The sequence below is a fragment of the Dipteris shenzhenensis genome, chromosome 9, assembly GCF_047967505.1.
Source record: "Dipteris shenzhenensis isolate YYH24624 ecotype China chromosome 9, Dip_SZ_1.0, whole genome shotgun sequence".
In the NCBI taxonomy this organism is placed as follows: Eukaryota; Viridiplantae; Streptophyta; class Polypodiopsida; order Gleicheniales; family Dipteridaceae; genus Dipteris; species Dipteris shenzhenensis.
The window spans coordinates 37,972,322-37,997,717 of NC_141604.1; the positions used below are offsets into that span (position 1 = coordinate 37,972,322).

The 25,396-nt window shown below is 42.5% G+C and overlaps 1 protein-coding gene across 1 annotated transcript; it reads left to right on the top strand.

Annotated features, from left to right (window-relative positions):
• Positions 1-24,604: 24,604 nt before the first annotated feature.
• LOC147898601 (G-type lectin S-receptor-like serine/threonine-protein kinase SD2-5) lies at positions 24,605-25,105 on the top strand. Its single transcript, XM_087379201.1, has one exon. It carries the CDS (start codon positions 24,605-24,607, stop codon positions 25,103-25,105), a length of 501 nt encoding a protein of 166 aa, XP_087235327.1.
• Positions 25,106-25,396: the final 291 nt, after the last annotated feature.

Consider the following 25,396-nt stretch of genomic DNA (forward strand, 5'->3'; position numbering starts at 1 on the left):
GCAGTGGTTCACATACTTCGCCATGGATAGGCAGATTGAGATCAGGAGAATCTACTCAAAGCAATGCAGATAGTGGTATACAGGTATCCACGAAAAGGAAAAGAGAAGGTAGATCAACCCATGTTTGATGTGAATGCAGGTCACTCTTATGTGGATGGTGAATCCAGTGGCTCAGAACAGAGCATTGATGATGAGTTGGGTATTCCTTCTATTGTTACACCTGGAGTAAGGAAGACCAGGGATGTTTTGAGAGCATCTAGAAGTGAGCCTCTTTTGCACAAGTCTACTGGAGCTAGATATCCTGTCGATAGGCTGAAATATGATGGATTTACAGCCATTCACTATGCCTATATGGTCAAAGTGATACAAGAACCAGAACCCACTTCTTTTGAGCAAGCCATGGGAAAAGAAAAATGGGAGAAAGCCATGGATGAAGAAATGGATGCCTTGGAAGCAAATGCTACATGGGAATTGGTGCCTTTGCCTAAAGACAAGAATGCAATTGGCTGTAAATGGATTTATAAGGTGAAGCACAATGCAGATGGTTCTGTGAACATATACAAGGCAATATTAGTTGTCAAGGGGTATGCACAGACATATGGCATTGATTATGAAGAAACATTCAGTCCAGTTGCAAGAATGGCAACCGTAAGAGCAATCATTGCTATGGCTGCATCAAAGGGATGGTCTTTACATTAGATGGATGTAAAGAATGCCTTCTTGCATGGTGATTTGCAAGAAGAGGTCTTTATGGAGCAGCGACCAGGTTATGTTCATGTTGTTCATCCTGAGTTTGTTTACAGGTTGAAGAAACCCTTGTATGGCTTGAAGCAAGCACCTAGAGCATGGTTTGACAAGATAGGATAGTATCTTGTCACTATTGGCTTTCAGATTTCCAAGGTAGATTTCTCACTTTTTGTGAGAAAAACAGAGAAAGGTATTATGATGCTTGTCATTTATGTTGATGATTTGATCATCACAGGTGATAGTGATGAAGATATCCTTCATGTGAAAATGCTATTGAAGCAGAAGTTTGAGATGAAGGATTTGGGAGAGCTACGTTATTTCTTGGGGATTGAGGTGATTAGATCACCAAGTGGGATATGGCTCTTGCAGAGGCAGTATGGATTGGACATGTTATCCAAATATGGGATGATAGGCTGTAAGCCTATTTCAGTTCCTTTGGAGCAGAATGTGAAGTTGAGCGCAGATGAAGGTGAGCTTCTAGAAGACCCTACTATGTACAGACGCATAGTAGGAAGTTTGATTTATATGACTATTACCAAGCCTGATTTGAGCTATGCTATTGGATTGGTAAGTCAATTTATGCAGGCTCCAAGGAAACCGCATTTGGATGCGGCTAGATGCATACTCAGGTATGTGAAGTCCACATTGCAGTATGGACTATTTTATGAGGCTGGGGTTCAGATACAATTGCATGGATACACTGATGCTGATTGGGCTAGTAGTATTTCTGATAGACGATCTACCAGTGGATATGTGTTCTCTTTTGGGAGTGATGTAGTCACTTGGAGCAGCAAGAAACAACCTATAGTTGCCTTGTCGAGCACAGAGGTTGAGTACAAGGGTGCAACAATGGTTGCATGTGAGGTAGCTTGGTTGCATAAGCTACTCTATGATATGCATCAGTCTACAGATGGGTGAGTTGTCATTTATTGTGACAACATGAGCAGTATACACTTGGCAAATAACCCAGTCTATCATGCTAGAACAAAGCACATTGAGGTGCATTATCACTATGTGCAGGAGAAGGTTTTACTAGGTCTTATTGATCTAGTTTATGTCAGCACAGAGGATCAAGTAGTTGACATATTCACAAAGGCATTGGGCACAGAGAAGCTACGCAAGTTCAGAGACCTGCTTGGTGTGCAGGAATTGGGATTGAGCTTGAGGGGGAGTGTTGAGATATCGAGCTCCACTCATGATATGCCAGGGTGACCGTTGTGCATTTATGTCACCGACTTGTTAGCTGCAGATGCGGTTGATACACCGCCTATGAATAATAGCTGGATTACAGCTATCCTTATGTACTCTAGTTCATGGCTTAGTTAGTATGCCACCTTAGTTCGTGGCTGTCCAAATATGGGATGACAGACTATAAGCCTATTTCAATTCCTTTGGAGCAGAATGTGAAGCTGAGCAGAGATTCAGGTGAGCTTTTGGAAGACCCTACTATGTACAGACGCATAGTAGGAAGTTTGATTTATATGACTATTACCAGGCCAAATTTGAGCTATGTTGTTAGGTTGGTAAGTCAGTTTATGGAGGCTCCAAGGAAACCGCATTTGGATGCGGCTCGACGCATCCTGAGGTATGTGAAGTCCACATTGCAGTATGACTATTTTATGAGGCTGGGGTGTAGATACAGTTGCATGGATACACTGATGCTGATTGGGCTAGTAGTATTTCTATAGACGATCTACCAATGGATATGTGTTTTCTTTTGGGAGTGCTGTACTCACTTGGAGTAGCAAGAAACAACCTACAATTGCCTTGTCAAGCAAGAGGCTGAATAGAGGAGTGTAGCAATGGCTACATGTGAGGTAGCTTAGTTGTACAAGCTACTTTATGATATGCATCAGTCTACAGATGGGTGAGTTGTCATTTATTGTGACAACATGAGCAGTATACACTTGGCAGATAACCCAGTCTATCATGCTAGAATAAGGCACATTGAGGTGCAACAGGTCTTAGAATCAATAGAATACCATGTTGATCCCATAAATTTGAATTTCAAAGGAAAAGAAAGAGGTTTCATTCAAAGAAAGTAGAGCTTTAGATAGGCTTGAGTTATACTAGAGAAGTTGATACTTACCTCTCAATGATATATTCCCCTTCACGTAAAGTAGAAGACTCCATAAGCCTCTTATACTTTTCCAAGTCCCTAGTCAATTGAAGATTACCCTATGCCCACTAAGATATATGAAAATTGAGAAGATCAAGCAATGATGGTGTTACTAGCCACATCAAATTCAAGGCAATCTAGTGTACTTTGTGCAGACTTTTTTTACCACCCGTACCTAAGAGGCAGATTTACAATTTAAATAGTCTAGAATGTCCACAATCCGTACAAACTATCGTGTAGTCCCAAATTTGCCTTGACTAATATCTTCTTAAGCCAATGTGCACTCTTGCCTCCCAGGATCTATTTCAATTGTACTAGCCTTTTTATAGGCACAGATTATTCCAAGAGTTTTGTGAATATAGCCCGAGCTATGCTTTGTATAGCCTCTTAGGGGGAATTTTTGCATCAGTGCCAGTGACCATAGGTTGGTGGATCACCATTAATCTGGTATGGACACCATGTTCCCCCTGACAAAATATGAAGAGGGGAAAGGAGAAGAGTGGAGATGAGGAGAGAGGGCACAGCTAGAGATCACACCACAAATGACTAACTGTACACTAGATTTAGTTGAAAAAATAGAATATATACAAACCCTTTTAGGGTTAGGGTTAGGGGATCTAACCCTTTCCTTTATAGCACTCTATAAGGTTAGTGCTATGCACATATGATCACGTGATGGTGCTATGCACACATGATCACATGATGTTGAGTGTGAACTCTCAACACCTTCCCTCAAGATCAACATCATGAAGTAGGCCTTCCCTCAAGATGATGATTCTGGGGAATCGAAGAAGGACTGAGCATTACATTCCATCACACCCCTTTAATGGGAATGTCCTTCCTCTATGTCAAACCAAGAGCTAGTTGGTGTTTCTTGAATAGCTCTTTACCGAGTAGTTTGGTAAAGATGTCTGCAACATTTGCTTTGCTATCACAATGCTGCAGTGTGATGTCACCAAGTAACACTCTTTCTCTGATGAAGTGCTCTCTGACATCAATGTGCTTTGTCCTGGAGTAGCCGGTGAAGGAGTCGACTATTGGAGCTAGCTGCGTACGAGCTTGATAGCCCGTCTGAGATGTCATCGTCTGTCCGGATTTGCAAATGAGCTGCCCAAGATACAGGAGCCGAGGAGATTGGTGTTGGGATGTTGCTCGTGGAGGTGCTGTCGAGATCTTTACTGTGAAGCTGATTATTGATGATGCAGGGCTCAAGGGAATCCCGCAGGTGAAGCTGACTATTGACGATGCAAGCTATGGCACGGAAGCATAGGATTCGTTTGTTGGAGCAATGGAGGCACCGTCTATTCGTAGGTGATAGAGGCAGAAGGTCGTTGAAGACGCTGTGCTTTGCTTGTTGGTGATGTACGTGCTAGAGTAGCAAGGTTGATGGGCGTTGTTGGAGAAGAGTCTCTTTGATGAAGCAAGCCAAGAAGAGTATTCAGATCCCTTGCCATAGATGCACCGAGTCCTCTTGTATGCCTCGTGGCAGCTTTGGTTAAGCTCTCATGGAGGCGTTCAATTGTCCGAGAAGCTCTTGATCATGAGATAAGCTTTGGAGTAGAGCCTTAGTCGCAGAAGGGCGTAGGAGATGGCTTTGGACCTTTTGGAAGTCCACGCAAATAAAGTACCTCACAAATAAAGTACTCTCTTTCTAACAAGCTCTCTCTCTCACTGTAACAAGATCTCTCTCTCCCTAAGGAGACTAATCAAGAAAACACTCAAATGAACTCTCTCTCAAATGACGGAAATCTCTCAAGAACAATGACGGAAATTTCTTTCAATGGACAGAATTTTCTCTCAATGGAAGAGAATGGAACACTTAATCTCTCTCGATCTCTCAATCTCTCAATCACTCTCACAAGAAGGATGGCACCTCAATGGAAGGCAGAACCATGCTCTGATACCATGACAGAATATGAAGAGGGGAGAGGAGAAGAGTGGAGATGAGGAGAGAGGGCACAACTAGAGAGCACACCACAAATGACCAACTGTACACTAGATTTAGTTGAAAAAATAGAATATATACAAACCCTTTTAGGGTTAGGGATAGGGGATCTAACCCTTTCCTTTATAGCACTCTATAAGGTTAGTGCTATGCACATATGATCACGTGATGGTGCTATGCACACATGATCACATGATGTTGAGCGTGAACTCTCAACACCCCCATATCTATATGCCTAATTTACCTTTCATGACATGGCAGATAGATTCCCTACTACTTCTTGCCATGCAAGTTTACATCTGCCACCTTCACATTGTCCATCTCCTTTCATATACCTCCATATTGTCAATCCACCGGCTAGGAAGGTGGACAAGGCTGCTAGCCCAAATGGCCCGGTTGAGGTTGTTTTTTTCCTATCTCCATAAGCAAAATAGAAGACTCCATAAGCCTCTTATCCTTTTCCAAGTCCCTAGTCAATTGAAGATTACCCTATGCCCACTAAGACCTACAAAAATTGAGAAGATCAAGCAATGATGGTATTACCAACCACATCAAATTCAAGGCAATCTAGTGTACTTTGTACCTTTTTGACCAAACGTGCAACCTAAGAGGCAGATCTAAAATTTGAATAGTCTAGAATGTCCACAATCCATACAAACTATCGTGCAATCCCAAAGTTGCCTTGACTAGTATCTTCTCAAGCCATTGTGCAGTCCTGCCTCCCACAATCTATTTCAACTATACTAGCCTTCTTATAGGCACAGATTATTCCAAGAGTTTTGTGAATAGCCCAAGCTGTGCTTTGTATAGCCTCTTAGGGGGAATTTTTGCATCAGTGCCAGTGACCATAGGTTGGTGGATCACCATTAATCTGCTATGAAGGACACCATGTTCCCCTCATATCTATGCCTAGTTGATATCTCATGACATGGCAGAGAGATCCCCTACTACTTCTTGCCATGCAGGTTTACATGTGCCACCTTCAACTTGTCCATCTCCTTTCATCTACCTCCATATTGTCAATCCACCATCTAGTAAGGTGGACAAGGCTGCTAGCCCCAAATGGCCCAATTGGAGGTTGTTGTTTTCCTATCTCCAACGATCAGTGCAATGCAACAGGACCACTGGTGCAAACTACCCTAATGCGCATAGGTGGCTCGTGGCATTCCTGCTCAACTAGCTATGAGTGGGAATGAGCTCTATGCAGTTCCTAGGTTGCTTTGATAGTTGTGCAGCCCATAGGATGCTCATAGAGAGCAGTTTGCTCCAAATCTTTGACCATGCTACATAGTCACATGGCCCTTTGCTACATAGTCACATATGTAGTCACATAGACCTGTTGAGTGTTTGTCTCGTGACTTGTTCTGCATCGTGATTGGCTATCCATCTTCCTTTGTTGTCACAATGTACTTTGAATTTTTATTGTAGCCTGCCACTATGCGATTATTTATACAACTTGCCCCTTAAATTTTTGCACTCATGCTCGCTTAAAGAGTGTTACATCCCTAGCTAAGCCTGATTAGCTATTGACTCACCTATTGGTTAGGGGAGACCCTAGTGGGGGAGGTTAGGATGAGTAATCCTAGCTTGAATGATATATTTGGATGGATATAGAAGGGAATCAAGTATGTATACCTAGTTACATACCTAGCTAATCTTGATTAGCTATTGACTCCCCTATTGGTTAGGGGAGACCCTAGTGGGGGAGGTTAGGATGAGCAATCCTAGCTTGAATGATATATTTACATGGAGATCTAGAAGGGAATCAAGTATGTATACCCTAGTTACTTGAGTGATATATTTGGATGGAGGTCCAATAGGGAATAGGTCCTATATCCAAATTATAGCTATGGATTGTGGCTATATACTTTAGTGTTAAAGAGATGAGAGTGGCACCCAAGTGACAAGTGACGACAAAAAGGACATTCACACAAGCAAATGTTTGGATTGCTCATAATATGTAGATAGAGATTCCTACTAGAATATGTGGCTATACCTTTACAAGCTAGATTAATGCATCCCTGAGTGCTTCTATGGAATGGGACACAAAGATCTACCAACCTAAGGATGGGTTTTTCTATGACCTTTGATGCTTGAGGATTGACCAGATTGCTCCATAGTTAGATGGGGAGTTTCGAACGAGTCACTCTATTGTTTGGTTCCTAGAACATGGTTCAACAAAGAAGATCTTGGTAGCAAACTTAATGTTGGACTCAGTGGTAATAAAGACCAAATAATCACATTGGAAAATCGGTATGTATGATACAAGATGGTTGTGTTTCCTTGGTCATCTTCCACTTTGAGAGATCTTCATGGTATGTCCAGGTTTCTTCTTCTTGGTAGAGAAGGAAATTCCATTTGTAGTGTGGAAAGAAAGCTAGGAAGAAGGAAAAGTTATGAAGATAGCTTTTGAAAACTTTCAAAGGATTAAAGCTTTTCCTTTAGACTAGTAACCAAAAGACAATAGGTGGAGCAAGCTATAACATAGGGAAGGACTTACCGTGCATCATGACCATCTCTTACCATGAACTCCGAGAACCTATAATCTCCTTTCATGCCTTATCTCTTTCTTCTACGAGTGAAGGTTTATGAGATTGTGAGCTACAAGCCCAAAATTCCTTCAAACCTATTCGCCCTCCATAAAGCTCTATCAAGCTTTATAATAATCTTTCACCATATCTTTCATCCTTCGAAAGTTTTATTAAAATCTAGAAACAAGGAAAAGCTACCTTGAAAACTTTCGAAAGAGCTTTCATCCTAGAAACAACCAATAGGGAAAGGGAGCATTAGGTTGGTGGGAAAAGCCATTTTTTCATTTAATATTAAGGTGTCATGAGTTGCTGATGTTTTGACCAAACTATAGAAACCCCATCTTTTTGCCATTCATGCAGACTCCATGCCACCATCTTCTTTCATTGGCAATCCAATGCGGACCTAGCAAGATCACTAAAAAAGTTAGTTATGAAGCTTGGTGTGCTAACATTTTGCTTCATTCACTCAACTGTGCATCCAATTGACTATGCTCAGGGATGTGCGAAGGCAATATTCTTGTTTCTAGATTTCCTAATGGAAGCTCATGCTCTTCAAAGATGGACTCGCCTCTTGCTATTCTCGCAAAAAGCTATTTAAAGGACGGCGTTAGCTCTTGCTATTTAAAGGATGGACTCGCCTCTTGCTATTAAAGGGATGGACTCAACTCATGCTATTCAAAGGATGGGCTTAGCTCTTGCTATTCATGCAGAATGCTCATTTCTATTCAAAGTGGGACAATGAATGAAAACAAGTTTGTCACAAATGCGCGATGCAGCAAGGACCCAATGGCTTAGATCATGTTAGAAATAAGGGTTGTTCCTTTTATTACTTCAGTTCTATACAAAGTAACTATGAATGGCCACTTGGTGCACTCGACACACCCTTTCCCTTAGTCATCTTTGCACTCAGCTCATGAATACAACTTATTGTATACAATACTGCATAACCAACTCTCACTTGACTACTATTTGTTGAACATATTTACTCACATCACCCAAAAGTAGTGCTCACACACTCCAAAACAACCAAGGAACACAACTCTTAAAGCTAACAACACCGTTTGAATTATCAAAAGCCATTACAAATGACCATTCATCCTTTTGTACTCTCTTGTGTATTCCATGTTGGGCATTTCGCCTTTGCTGAAGTTAAAGATTCATTGAGAGGAATTCTTGCCAAATCTATTGGTGACTTTCCACTCGGTGTGCCACCTTCATTGCTTTTTGTCTGTGATTGTGGTTCGGCCCAAATGATTTAGACTCTCGAGCCAATTGTTCTCTCTTGATATAGCTATTGGTGTTGGTTGAATGTTTCTATTCATATTTCCATTTGTTCCTGTATATCTTTAGGGATCAACCTAAACAAGGTGATGGGGGGTAACCATCAAGGTTATGGCTTCAGAGCAAACATTTGTTGTGGTGTCAGGAGACAAAAGAGGACTCATTTTTAAAAAAAACAAGCTCAAACATCCAGTTGGAGCAGATCCTTGGCATTGATACATCTTGATGTGACCATTGAGGAGTCCTTGGATCTTGCATTCCTCCCACAACTTAATGAACCAGGTCATGATGAGGGTAGCTAGTTGCGATGGCACAACAATTCTCATAGTAGCAAGGATATCGTGTAGAATTCAAGCTTTCACAAGAGTCACACTCCTCATTTGACCTTAAGGTGTTCACAGACTGGTGCTCGCACAAAAGAGAGAAGGGGTATTTGATGACATGGTTGCTACATGGGTGAATCCTTGAAATGGGGTTGCCCATGAGGATGGGTAGCCAAGGCCCTCGATCCAACCCCCACCCATCCTTGACCCTACGAATAAGAAGATGTCTTTGCCCTTTGAACTTGCCAGCTCTCTATTTTTTAAAATCTAGTCCATTGTGTGTTAACACATAGCGCCCACCCCATTCCTCCCATGGGTGGGGATTAGGCAATGTGTACCCACTCTTACATAGTTGTGAATTAATGTTTGTGGAGATTAAATATTCACAGTTGGATCCAACCACATTGATATATGCAAAATGGCCCTCTAATGCCAAACTGTCAAATTCCAAAACTAACCCACCCACAATTAAACTAACTAGCTCCGCACATACAAAATCATGTGACAACTACCAAACGAACAAAAATAAAGGTCCAATACAAACCATGGTTAACTCTCTAAGCATGATGGAGGAATGGGCCATGGGTTGGAAAGTGCTTGAAAATTGGCTCATGGCATTGGGGGCTTCTCGTCGCTAGTTACACTGGGCTCACATCACCCGCCAGCCATCTTCCCGAAGGTGGTGTGAAGGGCTACTAAAGATTTATGTGTGGTTGATGGCCATCCCTCGAGAGTCCAAATGGTATAATGCTATAAATCACAAGTTCATGACATCTGGGTGGCGTGAACCATTGAACCCAGAGCTATCTTCTTTAAAGGGATGTTTTTATTTTCTCACATCTCCTTTACCCACGTGTCACAATCTTAGACCTTGGTCTAATGGTCTCAATCGTGCTTTATTTTTGGGTGTGAAGGGAAGGAAGAAAGCACGCACGATCCCTCCATTGGAGTCGAACCATATGCTCTAGAGCTCACCAAATCCTATAAGTTATTTTCGAAAAAGACCATTCTCCGCATCCAAGCCATTAAGCGTAGATGCCAAGCCATGCTTAAGCAAGGCAAGTGGGGGGCAACACACAGGCTGTCTCTGATCATGGGAATCACTAGGCTTCCGACAAGCGCAGATGTGCAAATTGTGATGCAATAACAATCAAGGTAGGGGGGCTTGCAATCGATGCAATTTATGGCAATGTCGTTTGTTGCAATCTAGTTGCTCAAGAGCAAACCATCAATGATCTTTTTAACCTGCTTCCGAACACCCCCTCTTGAGCCGATTCTCAAGTCTCCTCCTCCCTCCCTAGAAGATTTCTAGCCCTCTCTCGGCCCATGCACGGAAGAAGTTATGAAGACATGAGACACTGCTTTGGAGACATAGACAAGATTTTCATGGCCAAATGACGAGCTACTAGCCTCTAAAGATGTTTGGGGAAGGTTCTAGAGACTGGAAGTTCTTGAACATGGAGAGAGTCAGTAAACGGCCTTCGATCCTTGCTCCTCGAGATGATGAACACAGAGAGGGTGTGAGTCAGCTTGACAACCAACCGAGTGGTTCAGTGGGGGGGATTCCTGCACAAGGAGAAAGAGGCGCATCAAATGAGAAGCCTTAAACAGAGACACTCAAGATAGCGTAGCATCACGAGAAAAATGAACCGTTTCTTGAAGGCAATGCACAATCACAGGATGCAACGAACATGCCATCACCTATTTTGTCTATCAAAAGGAGGCTGTCCATTCTATATGTATCCACTGAGATATCTATATGATTTACAGGGGAGAGGCTCTATTTACGAAAGATCATGGAATGGATTGCAATGGGTTTTCATACCAAATGATTTGCATGTCATGGTTGGGTATGTAACAGGACTAATCATGGTCCACCATACAATGCTTGCACTATCGGAAGCGGGCTTGCTTTTCTACCAAGTTACCAACCAAAACACAGCTTTTCACTATTACAACCGTACAATTCTCAGGAGGATTGTGGGTAATTACAACCATGGCAATCAAACCTTGGTGCTAAATTTTGAAAGTCATAGGCGAGTTGATGATACAAGGGTAGTCAAAGGATTTTATGGCTCCTTTCATGATATTCAACTGTAGAAATTGAAGTAGCATGCATGTAAAGGATTGGCCGGTACCATATAAGAAGGATTCTTAAGACTACTGATGAGCAAAGTAGATGAGACATCACAAATCTATAGTCACTAGTTAATTCATGTTAACAGATTGGTTAACACTATGCCACCGCTAGTTAAGTGATGTGATTTGATGGACAATGGCGAGTCCGTAGAGCCAGAAATGTGTGCCCAAGAGGATGCTAAAAGAATGAGAAGGGAGAGTGGTATAAAGAGATTAGGGTTGGCCCTCCCTTCAAAAGGTGACTTGTATAAAAGGCCAAATGGTTGACTTTGGTCTTCATTGTTGTTTCCACAAGTTTGAATACAAGCTCCCTCTTCTCTTCCAAGAGAGTGTTTTGGGTGTTCTCTTGTTTCCATTGCAGTGCCCTTGTGTCTGCCACTCCACCCCCCTTCACTCTCCTCTTCCCTTCTTCTTCCTCTTCCCTTCTCCCTCTCCTTCCATTCTTCCCTGTCCTCTCCCCTCTTCCCCCTCCCTCTTTCTCACGTGGAAACACATTGCAACAATCCGAAGGCCGCTTGAGTGACACTTGCAGACAACTCGTGCCTTGCATTGCTCTCACAAGGAGTAGCTTGGAGTGGAGGCTCCATCGGCATCATCTTTTCAACTTCCCCACGACACGTGAGTCACCATCGAGACCCACAAACATTTTTGGCACCTCTGGCAAGGAATGAAGGTATGCTTTTGCATTGCACTTGTTTTCCTTTGATATCTACCCATTGCACAAGTCTTCAAGCCTAACTTGGAGCTTGTTTGTGGAGTTGTAAGAGAAGAGAGAGGAAGGAAGTGAGAGGTTTGGACAGAAAAGTAGAAAAACTATTTTTTTTGGTTGGAAAGTCATTTTGGAGCATTTGAAGCTTGCTTTTTATGCTTTTTAGTGTTTTGAGTTGATAGGAACCTAGATTGTAAGATTGCTAAGGAGTGTATGAGGTCTAAACACACAAAAAACAACCAAAAATGTTGATTCTTGCCAAATTTTGAAGTTTTTTTATGTTCTAGAACTCACCCTTCATGAAATTTTGCATTTTGGCGTTCAAAAGTTGTTTTTCTTTCAAGTTTTTTTCATTGAGTATAGGTAGTTTAGCATCCCCCCATCACAAAAAAACATGAACAGAAACTTCCAAATCATCAAGAATCATCAAAAACTAGTTGGTGAAACTGCGTGTTCCTATTCCCACGGGTCGGCACGATAGCGCTATCCTGCCGACCGGTGCCATAACCATATCCCGTCGGTCAAACTTGCATTGTTGTGCTATTTGAGACATGTCTAAGGAAGCTAAGGATTTATCCTTTTGGGGCTTCTCCCTCATGTTATCCCCTAAGTGTATCGCCATCTTGCTGCATAGCTCAAATGATGTGAGATTCATAGCAAACAGATGAGCATGCAGCTTAGCATCTCGTAGTTCCCTATGAGGAAGCATGGAAGAAGTTGCACATCACTCATCCTCTTGTGGGGTTCACATCGCGAGTTTAGATGTTTAATCTTGGTGATATAGTCTCTTAAGGACTCCGTGTCCTTCTGCTTTACCTAATAAAGCTGGTTAAGCGGTCTCCACTTGGGACCACTAGGGGCAAACTCCACAATGAAGGATTTATGCAATGTGTCCCAATTTATTTTATCCTCAGGGTTTAATGCTCTAAACCATTGTCCAGCCTTGCCGTCAAGACTCAAGCTAAAAGCATTTACCTTGTCTAGATCCACAATATCACCAAAGGTGTCACAGATTTATTCAAACCTCTCAACATGGGAGACTGGGTCTCCTTCTCCTACAAACTTGGTGATTATCTTAGAGATTGTAATAGGCTTGCTCCTTGAAGGGTTGGTATCCCATCCTAGAAACATTGGTGGTGGAGCGACGACCCCCCTTCCTAGTGCTTGCACTAGGATTCTCATAGCTTCGTCTGTAAAGACTGCCTGTGATACAGTGGGAGGTTGTGGAATGGTGGGCGATGTCCCATACATTGGTGGTCTTGATGAAGGGTTCCATGGATTGGATGGCACAAGGTTGGATGGGAGGATCTAGGCCCATTAGGCATTGGCATTGTGACTTGGATCAAGTTGGGCCTAACAGGTTGGACTGGAGGTCCTCTAGGGAGTGGTATGTTCCCTACAGGCATAGGCCTATATGGAGCACTTCTTGGGAAGGGAATATCTCCCATGCTTTGCTACCAAGGAGGCATCATAGGGGATTCTGAGGTGGAGGGCCTTAATTGTGAGCCTTCAAGGTTATCCTCTGCCCCCTTGCTCTAGATTTTGAGACCCTTGTGAGGATGTGGGTCCAAATCCCTCCCCATAGGATAGTCTATCATCAAAGAATTGGTATGACAGGGGTTGGCTGCCATTAGGCATTGTGGGACTTGGCCCCCTGAATATGGCTTCTGACATCAGTGGTTGGGCCGGCATTTGAGCCTTTGACATTGCCCTAGTCTATCCAGCAAATGGGTTTAGCCACTCTACTGGGTCTGTCAATCCAAACCTTCCCATGATATTGGAAAAGGTTTCCCTTAATGTAGTTGCTGCTGTAGATGGGGTAGGAGAGTGGAGATCAATTGGGATGGAGTTCAGAGCCACTGAGGTTGTAACATTTGAGGTTTCACCCATGTCTCTGTCTCGACTCAGGGACTCTCCCGAGCTTGATAATTCAGTTGGTGGTGGTTCTTGCAATGAGTGAGAACTGACTTTTGAACTTACTGACCCTAAGGATGCCAAGGTAGGTATGGAGGTAGGCAAGATGGTATTTGAGGCACTATTTATAGGTTCAAGGTGATCTTATAGAACTTTTCTTGATCTCAAGATCATGTGTTCATCGGCACGGTTGAGGCCTCAATTCTAGGTTGAGTCTGCCTCGATGCTTTTTACTACTTTTTGTGTTCCTCAGAGCTATCCCTACGGCCGTGGGGATAGGGATATGGCAACGACCAGTGGGATAGAGTTAAAGTGATGATCGACGGGATAGAGTTAAAGCGATGACCGATAGGATAGAGTTAAAGCGACGGCCGACGGGATAGCAAGTCGGTGGGATAAAGTTATGGCAACGATCAAAGGGATAGCAAGTCGGCGGGATAGAGTTAAAGTGACGGCCGGCAAGATAGAGCTATGGCAACGACTGGTGGGATAGCCTTATGGCACCAGGTCAACGCAAGTTTGACTGGTTGAAAAGAGCTATGGCGATGAGATTGGGAAGGGAAATAATAAGGTCATCATCCAAGATGGGTCGGATGAAGAGACAGCCTCTTTAGCAACATCATATTCCTCTGATGATACTCTCTTAAATGGTAACAACAACAACCACTCGCATGAGGCAAATGAGGCATCGATAATGGCTTCAACCCATGGCCAAGCCACAACACCTAAGGGTCACAATGAATATTCCAACCCATGGGTGGGGAAACAAGGTCTCACCGAGGGACATAAATTGGTACACAAGTGCCAAGAGAAATTTCAGCAGAGTCTCAAGGCAAGCAAGAGTACTAATACAATTCATTCTAGACATGAGATAAATCCTCAAGCCTCAAAAGCCTTGCAAACACCTAAAAGGATAGAGGAAGAAGGTGTATCATGCCCTTCAACAGAGGGATCCACCCTAGTGCAACGGATGTTTGAAGAAGACCCCGCCTTGCAACAACTAAAGGAGGATGACATGTCCTTTTATGGCTTAGAAGTGTATAAATCAATAGGCATGGAATCTATCACTGGTCCTTAAGACATTGCAAGATTAGCCTCATTCCTGTCCACTGAGATCAAGATGCCCATCGCGACACTATTACGGGGTAATCCTACTCTAGGGAGAGACCTCTCGGATTGGATGAATGGGCAAATAGTGACACCCCAACCCACAAATCCTGATAATGTTGAATCTCCCAATCATGCTCAAGAACTTCCAAGGGTGCCAGCCAACAAATTGGGCCAATATTTTGAGAGTGATGACATGAAAGCAGTGATACCCATCTCCTTCCATGATAAGAAAGCTATTGCAATCTTAGATGGAGGAGTAGGCGTTAGCATCATCACGAAACAATGATGGGAAAAGTGGGGAAGTCCTGACTGATAGAGTACTTCCTTGGTAGTTAAATTAGCTAATGGAGGCATGGCTCATCCCATAGGAGTACTCAAGAACATTAAAATCAAAACCTGCAGTCTCACATATTGGGTGTGCCTTGTTGTAATGGATTTCCAAAACAACCCTAGGTATGAGGCTATTCTAGGAAGACCTTTCTTGCATATGGCAGGATTGATCCATGATTGGCGCTCCAACAACATTTATCTAAGGAAAGATCAGCAAGTCATGAGGGTTGATGCAAGGCTCACACTATGTCTGCAAATCTATTTGCAGCTGAATCGGACACCACCGATAGGTTTGTACTAGTAAAGCTGGTTAAAAAATATGAGAAAGAGGATAGTGAGAAGAGTCTTGATGAACCATGGTGTGCCCATTTACCAGAACTAGAAGACGCACGTGATTGGATGCATACACTGGCAGCAATAGATCCACCAACTACTGAGGGCACTCAGATGATGTACCTTGATGATGAACAACTTAGCTCCATTACACCTTTTTACACCATAAGAGCGGTACTACCTAATCAAATTGAATTAGGAATTGACAATTCCCTTGATCCTAACAAGATAGATATGACTCTATCTCAACTTCAGGTAGAGTTGACATCAGCAGGGGCAACATGCCAAATACAAGCCAGGGTAGATGGGCGAGCAGGCTACAACCTCATCTCCTGGGAGACATTAAAGCATCTCCGCCAGGTACACCTTCAAGTATGTGATTCTGAAATTCAATCCATAGAGGGTACCTCTATTAAGGTTATTGGTTCTTTAATGTTAAAGGTTTCCTTGGACAATTACATTGTGCCTTGCAAGTTTTTTGTAGCTCCTACAAGTACCTTAACGGAAGCTGCCATTCTTGGTAAAAGCTGGATCCAAGACACTTACAAAGGGGTATTTGGTGATGAATCATCCCATCAAGATGCACCAATCACTAGCCAAGGATCAATATCAGCAACTACTTCCACCTCCCCACCTCGACAAGGATGCCACCAAGGTAGAAGACAAAGACAAAAGGCAACCAAGCAAATATGGGTACGAAAGGATCTACCAAAGGCTCAAGGCTACTTTAAGGGTGAATCATATTTTTGGATTCCAAAGAAACCTCAACAGATGAAGCCACCCCCTCCTCTAAACATCAAGCCTCACAATCACCAGTCACCCCCTCATGTAAACAACAAACCTCAACATCAAAGAAGAAGATGATGCCATCCAACAAGGAAGGTACATTAACAATGGATTCCCACAAGACTACTTGAGGATCAGGGATATTACCTTGGCAACTCTTATATATGGGTGCCCAAGCCTCATCAGAGCTATCAACAACCCATTCATGCCTGCCCTAAGCCTAAATGTACACTAGCACCATTGCAAAAGCAGGAATGGAGCCCAACATCTATCAATACAAGAGCATCAACGACTACAAATGCACCACTAGTAGTCACACAAGAACCTACTCTGCAAAGATGCCAAAAACAGCGAGAACCTGCTTGCAAGGACAAGGGAAAAGCACCAATGCAGGAGGATCATACGCAAAGGAATTCATCTACCTCCTCTCGAGTAGTTAGACAAGAACCTGTCTCCAAAAGGGAGACAACAACACAAGAACTTGCTCGACCGCAAGTCTATCAAAAGGCATGTCAGTTTATTGCATCATCTTCAAGGCAATTGGTAGTAACACAAGAACCTGCCAAGACAAAAGTTGATTCCATGTTGGGAGCCACTCAAGAACCTTACTTACTGGGAAATTTGGCATCTCTCATTAGGGAAGCTATGCAACAATCACCACACAAGTAATGCCCAACACAACGGAAGCCACACAAGAACCTTCCAATGTGAACAACAAATTATCTTCATCCTTGACAACTTTCTCAGCTCAAACTTGGGCTCAACAAAAGCAAAAGATCTTGGAGACATTGCGATCCTACTCATGCTTGATACATAGAACATATATCACTTTATCACGATGAGTGTCATAGAAATGGTACACGTGGGAGATTGCAATGCTCAATGGTGCGACACTGACAACAAGAAACATGCCAACAATAGATCCACAAGAACCTACTCCTAAAATGGAGTAGCTCCACAAGAACCTACTGCTGCAATCTAGGATCTCAAAGAACTTCAAGCAAAGTTGCTGCCAACGGGATGACAACTGCTCGCCAACAAAGATCTCCAGTGATGTCTTCGTGACTCTCCTTCGAAGTGATTATCAAACTTAATCTAGGGGTCTACAAAATGATGTTCTTGCTAGGTCTAGGTCACAATTGGTCAATAGGTCACATGTGGAAATCCTGGGTGAAAATAGGACTACATGAAAATAGGTCAGTCCTCTTCAGGTTCTCAGCACGGCACACTTAGCAAATCACAAGTACATCATCCCAATGGCTCCTTGGTCGGAAGATAAGCTACAAACACTACGGAAAGTCAATACACAAATCAACATTAACAACACACCCTTCAGCAGATCCAAAATAGAACAGGGTAGTGACTCATGCCTAAGTCATCGTCTTGAATTTCAGTTCACACATGGAATGACAAGTGGTTCTACACAAGTAGCTCTTGAGGATGCATTCAACTCCAGGGTGAAGGTGATTACACCAATATGGGTTTGGATGAGTTTCTTGTGACCCTCAAAGCTCTTTTTTCACATTCCTTTACTAACATCACCATTAACTATTTAACTTCTACTCATCCTCTTTTCTTTATTTTTCTTTTCTTTCAGTTCTAGCTTAGAAGCCTTTCCTAGAATCTCCCTTCTATAAACCTCTTCGGCCATAGTTTTCATTTTAGGGGTTTATATGGTGTATTCTCAGACTCCTCTCGATTTAATGACTCGGACAAATAAAGCTCCAGATGGTGCCACAACCTTATTGGGCTCAAATACTTCCAAGCAAAGCCCTCAATGAAATATAATCCATAAAATGGATTTTGAAGGCATTTCAATGTAGAGAAGCAAGACAAAATGTCATGCACAACTCTGGACGTTCAAACATGGAATTACAAAGACATAGTCTGATGAGAATCCATTAGAAGTCCCACTCAAATCAAATATGGGACCTAAGAGGAGCATGAGAATGCACTTTACTTACTCTGCTAACACTATTACCACTAGGATCTTACATCAATTCCTACTAACATCTTCTTCCTAGTAACTTACCCCTTAGACTTTGCTTTATTTTTCTTATTCCTTCTTTGAATGGTCATAAGTACTCAACTCGGCTCACACAAACCTTGAGGTGCTAGTTCTAGAAGAATCACTCATCCATACTTCCAGCAAGCATTCCATAATAAGGAGCCACTACATCCCTTTGCTGAAATGGACCAAAAGAAGATTCAACCCAATGCACACGAAAGACTACCTTGCATTATCTTCATTGACAACACTCCAACAACCATGAACGTTGCACGATCTAGAGGACTGGATAGAGATCAGGAAGGGGGGCATGTTAATAGATTGGTTAACAATATGCCACCGCTGGTTAAGTGATGTGATTTGATGGACAATGGCAAGTCCGTAGAGCCAGGATTGTGTCTTGGGGCTAGATGGGCCAAAGAGGATGGTAAAAGAATGAGAAGGGAGAGTGGTATAAAGGGATTAGGGTTGGCCCTCCCTTCAAAATGTGACTTGTATAAAAGGCCAAATGATTGGCTTTGGTCTTCATTGTTGTTTGCACAAGTTTGAATACAAGCTCCCTCTTCTCTTCCAAGAGAGTGTTTTGGGTGTTCTCTTGTTTCCATTGTAGTGCCCTCGTGTCTACCACTCCATCCCCCTTCACTCTCCTCTTCCCTTCTTCTTCCTCTTCCCTTCTCCCTCCCCTTCCCTTCTTCCCTCTCCTCTCCCCTCTTCCCCCTCCCTCTTTCTCGCATGGAAACACATTGCAACAATCCGGAGGCCGCTTGAGTGACACTTGCAGATGACTTGTGGCTTGCATTGCTCTCACAAGGAGTAGCTTGGGGTGGAGGCTCCATCGGCATCTCTTCAATGTCCCCATAACACATGAGTCACTGCCGAGACCCACAAACAATTCACTGCTACACCTAAACAATTCCAAGAGTGGGCTTCTTGCAATGAAGAAATCATGACCAAAGCAATGTGGCTTAAAGATCGAATACGTGGATGGTAGAATCATAGCAACTAAGTTGGTTGGTAGGGGTCGTGGTTATGCATTTGGAAGATTAGTCAAGATCCTAGGCACACAAGATCTAAGAGATGACTTGGAATTCAGCATTAAGGAAGGCGTGGAATTTCCAAAAGGTCAAAATTTCACGACAGATATGACCGTCAATGTGAGAGGAAACTATAATGGTCCATGACCTCACCTCATTAACCTTAGTGGGAGTTTTTTCATTAGTGTTGTTATAGATATTGGGGTCACTCAAACAACCCCTAACTTGTGTCGAAAAGTTGACCTTTAGAGCACCATTTTGTATTTACAAGTCTATATTGAAATCAAGTGCTTTGCCACAGATGGTGGCAATTAGGTTCAATCGTGCCAATAACCAGGACCTCGTAATAAGTATTATATTATTTCCTTTGGCCTTGTACCCCTTCATGCTCTTATGGAGAGCTAACCCCAAGCTACTTTCTCACCTTGATGGTTCCACTTTGTTTGCAGCAAAAGCTGGAGCAAAGAAAGTATTCCCAGTCGCTCGTGGTGATTTTACCTGCGTTCGACTACGATTACGACTATTGCCATTCAGATAACATGCCACAAACTTATCCATTCGTGAGACTTATCTTGGCGCTAATATTCTCATCGTTTATATTCTCGATGTTATCTCATCACCCAGGGGAGGTCCCGTTCGCTCGGATTATAACTCTTTGGGGCAGGAAGCACGCCACCTCCCTACCCACACTATGTGTGGTTATAATAATTATATATTATATATTACCATATAAATGGTTTCAATAGCTCGTCCATTCAAAATTGCTTATTTTCAATATGAATTCTTACAATATTCATCTCTTTTAATGCATGTTATCGATGCGAGGGAGTAAGGAAATCCAAGATTGATGCAAGATCAAAGGAGGACGACACCTTTGTTCATATGGTTGTAGTCCATGTGACAATATTGTATAGATTGCATTGAGCATCCATTATGCGCTCGTATGAGCATCACCTTATTCATGTATTTGTTGGGCTTCAACTCTCAAAATGCACAAACAATATGGCCAAGTCAATAATAAATCAGGTCCTAATGGACCCTGTGTCATGTCTCATGTCCACCATTTTACTCATTTACATTTTTCCTTAAAATTTTGATAAAATACTATGATTGAGGTTCAATTTCAAGTTGTTAGTTACGTGCTCCATGATTAATAAACGGCATGCCACAAATCTAGTTATCCTCTTTGTGGTGTGAACTGAGCTCCTCATTTGGCCTTTATTAGCACTAGCTCTCCTAGAGACAATGCTTAAGGATCGAGTTTGATAAATTTTTGTGATTATTCAAAAATTTGAGGGAATTTTTAAAATTCCTAAGCTCTACAGCTTGCTTGCTGGCTCATTGGCTCACTCGCTAGCTTGCAAGTCGTAGGCAAACGAAGCAGTAGCACAGTAGCAGTGATCGAGGAACAGTGAAAGAGTCGTGCGTAGTTCAGTTTGTTGCAGATTGAAGAACAAATTCGAATGAGCTCGAGCTTGCTTGCAGCAACCGCAATGCAACCATTGTAGCATGCAATAGCAGTAGCTAGGGGACGACTTTCACAGTGAGTTTGTGGGGTTCAGTCTGCTCTGTATGCAAGTTTACATAATCAGGTTGGATGCCCATATCGGAATTACTATCTTGCAATTGATGTTCCAAGAATTCCACAGCAATCGTTTGATCAATAGCATCAAACTCGTGCGATGGTGGCTATTCTTCAGACTGGCTGGAAGGTATTGTACCCAAGAACAATGCATTCGAGGGGATTCTTGCCCCTTCTTGTACTTGCATAGCTATGGAGAAAGTTGCATAGGCTCCCTCTCTAAACGGGACCTTAGCTGGAGGGATTGGTGGGCAAGATGAGAGGCTTGGCAAGGTCTTCCCCAACAAATCTCGACAGAGCTTGCAAACCAATGGAAATTAGGAAGTTGTTGTCGTTAGAGGGGCGAGGAGGAGGAAGGGTGTTGATCTTGTAGCCAATGGTGAAGTTCAATCTCCCACAGAGAAACCCGGTGTACAAAGGCTATTGGTGTTGGACGTTGATGGTAACATTAGCTCATGAAATTCATGTGGCAGAGAAACCTGGTGTACAAAGGCTATTGGTGGAGGGCCAAATATACAATGTCACTGAAGATCAGCATGGCTACCGCTTCTCGCAAAGAAAGTTTGATGAAGGAAACCCAAAGGATGTAAAGAAGATATTTGAGGAGATTAGGGGCCATTAAGTTGAATCAATGACTAATCCTTTCGGAAATTACCTACTGTTGAAGCTTCTTGAGGTTTGCAATGAAGCCCATCACATGGACATTTTAGAAGCAGTAACCAAAAATGACGATTTGGTCAACATCTCATTGAATATGCATGGGTAAAGAAATCACCATCTTGAATTTAATTTGATGTAAAGTTAAGAATGCTGGATTTGGTCAACATCTTATTGAGTATGCATGGGGAATCATCTTGTATTTGGTTTGGAGTAAAGTTAACACTGCTAGATCTCTCTCTCTCATTGAATATGAATGGGTAAGAAAATCACCATCTTGAATTTAATTTGATGTAAAGTTAAGAATGCTAGATTTGGTCAACATCTTATTGAGTATGCATGGGGAATCATCTTGTATTTGGTTTGGAGTAAAGTTAACACTACTAGATCTCTCTCTCTCTCTCTCTCTCTCTCTCTCTCTCTCTCACACACACACACACACACACACACAAAAACACACACACGTTTTAAGGACTTTTTCTAACACGCCTAAATGTTTCAAATTTGAATCAGGCTGCCTTCATCTTTAGATAAATTTAACAACTTCTATGTTGGAATATATATTTTTGCATGCAATTTGCATAATCCAAAGTATTGTCAAACTTTGTTCTAAATTTTCCATGCTAGAAGGTGGGAGTGAAGTTGATGGTATGACTATCTCCATTTTGACATCATACGAGCTGTGTAGAAACTCATCGAGACATCAAAGACCCCTAAGCAAGTGTCTATGGTGATATTGTCTCTAAAGCAAGGAGTTGTGACCCTCATCAAGGATATAAATGGAAATCATGTGGTTCAGAGGTGTTTGCAGTGCCTTGGCAATGAGGAAAGCAAGGTAAGATGGAACTCTTTCTTGGAGTTTGAGGAAGTTTACATGCACTAGTCCATATTGTATTGATAAAATGTATAGTTCTTGCCAGTTCATGTTGGATCACATTTTTGTGAGTTTTTTTGGTGGTTACTATCTTTGAGAAGATCATTTTTGTGGATGATATGGTTGGTTGATTGTGAGTTTGATTGGTTGGCTTTTGAAATGTTGAAGGTTACTACTATTCCTTGCTCACTCTGTTCTGCCAATTGCCAAAAAAAGTTGTTCTACCAATTGCCAAAAAAGTTGTTCTACCAGAAAAGCTATTTTGCAAAAATATATACTACTAGAAAAGCTATTTTGCAAAAATATATACTACCAGAAAAGCTATTTTTCAAAAATATATGCTGCCCAAAAAGCTATTTCGTAAAAAAGGGCTTAGCCTATCAAAAGGGCTTTTTGCCTGCCAAACGGGCTTTATGCCTACCTAATGGGCTTTATGTCTGCCGGTGAAAAGATTGTTATGTATTGGATAGGGGAAAAAAGAAAGAAAGAAAAGTTGTTTTTTAAAAGAAAAAGGGTTGTTCTACCCTCGTTCTACCAAACAAGCTACTTTGCAAAAAAAAAACCATTTTGCCAAAAAAGCTATTTTGCAAAACTATATACTGCCAAAAACGTTGCTCTGCCAAAAAAGCTAGTTCGCAAAAGTTTATACTGCCAAAAAAGCTATTATGCCAATTATTTGCAAACTTCTAGGTATTAGCTATTGTTTATTCTCATTCTTTGCATATTTTTTGTCATTCTTTTTACTGAGAAAGCTTCTTCTTCCACGTTCATAAAAAGAGTCAAATTTTTACCTTCTATTTTTAATTATTTTTTCATGCTTGCAGAAAGTCAAAGAAACCTATATCACTGGTGTGTGCGAGATATTGATTTTTTAAATTTTAGTATGATATTATGACTACTGATATTCATGTAATATGCTAGTGTCCCATCTATTCGCAAGACTTCTTTGCAATAGTATTGGACCCTAATATTCTTGATGTTGCTTCAATTTGATTTTTTACGACATTCCTCTCTTTTGATGCATGTTTTCGATGGAAGGTAAAGATTTGGAATCAGCAGTAGAGATAGCCGAGTTGGATACAAGCTCGAAGGATGACATTTCATATAATTGTAGTCCATGACCCAATATTATTTAGGTTGCAACCAAGGATGACTTATGAGCTCTTGTGAGTGTAGTCTTATTCATGTATTCATTGGGCTTCAATTCCCAAAAGGCGCAAATCTTTGTATGTCACCAAGGTAATAATAAAACACTACCCTTGACATTTGCTGGGAGGATCGGGTCTCGATGGACCCTCTGTCATGTCTCAAGTTCATATTTTCGCTCTTTTTTTCCCTTTATAAAAATTTCATTAAAAGGTAGGATCCAAGTTTAGTTTTAAGAAAGTAGTTATGTGCTCCATGACAAAAGAAGGAACTTTGAAGTATAGTGAGTGAGCAATGAATGAACTAATAAAGACACACCAAGGACTCTGAAATTTAGAGAGCTATAAAGCGGATCTCTCAGGGTTAAGTCATGCGTTTTTTCAACCACAGAGCCTTAATTAATTTAGGCTCATAGCCGAAGTCAATCTCCCAAGTCATCTGATCGAGCCACAAAAGTCAATCTCTCAAGTCATCTGATCCACCCACAAAAGTCAATCACCAACACACACGGATTTGACAGAACTTTTCTTCAAGATCTTGAGTTTCTCATGCCACTCACCAACACACAGGGATTTGACAGAACTTTTCTTCAAGATCTTGAGATTCTCAGCAATAACTGGGATTCTGAGCAATAACTGAAGAATTTTTCTTCAAGATCAAGAGATTCTCAGCAATAACTGGGAGCGCATGCAAATTGTGCTTCCCAGAAACGACATCAGGCGGATCAGCCACACACAACGAGCAATTCTTCCTTGCAAACTCCACAAGATCATCTCCTCCAGTTTGGCTTTCGTCTTTGAGCATCATGAACTCCTGGTGGAGGACGCCGAGTTTCATTTGGATGGCCTTCTTGTGCGTCGCCTTACCCGTAGACATAGCCGTTCTGGTCTTCTCTTCGAATAGACTCGCTAAGACTGCCCGCCCCCGCACCCTTTTCCTTTTCCTGGGTGCTGTCACCGCCTGTCTCATCCCTGTATTTCTGATTTTGCTCCGATATGCATACCGTCTCAAGGTTACGGAACGTTTAGCACATGCAATGGTAGACGTCGAATTGGGGGAGCTGGAGGAAGATCCAGAGTTTCTGAAGACGCTGCGCGGATTGCCCACAAGATTTTCATACACGGAGTTGGAGACAATGACCGGCAATTTCAGCAAGAAGCTGGGACGAGGCGGTTTCGGGTCGGTCTACGAAGGGGAACTGCCAGACGGCAGGAAGGTGGCCGTGAAGAGGCTGGAGAGGGAAGGGCGGGGTCAGAAAGAGTTCTGTGCCGAGGTCGCCACCATTTCCAGGATCCGACACGTAAATCTGGTATCCTTGAAGGGATTTTGCTCGGAGAGAGCGCAGAGGTTACTTGTTTACGAGCTGATGCCCAGAGGCTCGCTGAACAGATGGCTTTTCAAGAGCGAGGACGACGAAGGGGAGCCATCTCTGGATTGGGAGACGAGGTTCAGCATAGCGGTTGAGACTGCTCGCGGGCTGGCGTACTTGCACGAGGAGTGCGAGGAGAGGATTTTGCATCTGGATGTGCAGCGATGAGGCCGCCGATGGGGAGAGTGGGAAGGCGGCCGTGATGGAGCCCCCTCTGCCTGCCAGGGATGTCCTTTAGTACAACGGGAGCAGGTCCCCATTGGCCGGATTCACTAATGGAGAGCACTTTGGGCAAGCTAGTAGTGCGAGGTAGCACTACATGCTCGGAGCCCTAAAAGCTCCTCCTTCAGCAAAAGCTTATCAAGAATAGACCCCACACTGGAGGTCAGTGGCAATAGTCCCACAAGTGGATCTTATCAAAGGCTCCCCCCTGATGAGGAGTCTTCACAGAGTTTGGAG

What these genes read in the sequence shown, in the direction of transcription:
- LOC147898601 (XM_087379201.1), top strand. Translation starts at nt 24,605, where the DNA reads ATGGTAGACGTCGAATTGGGGGAGCTGGAGGAAGATCCAGAGTTTCTG.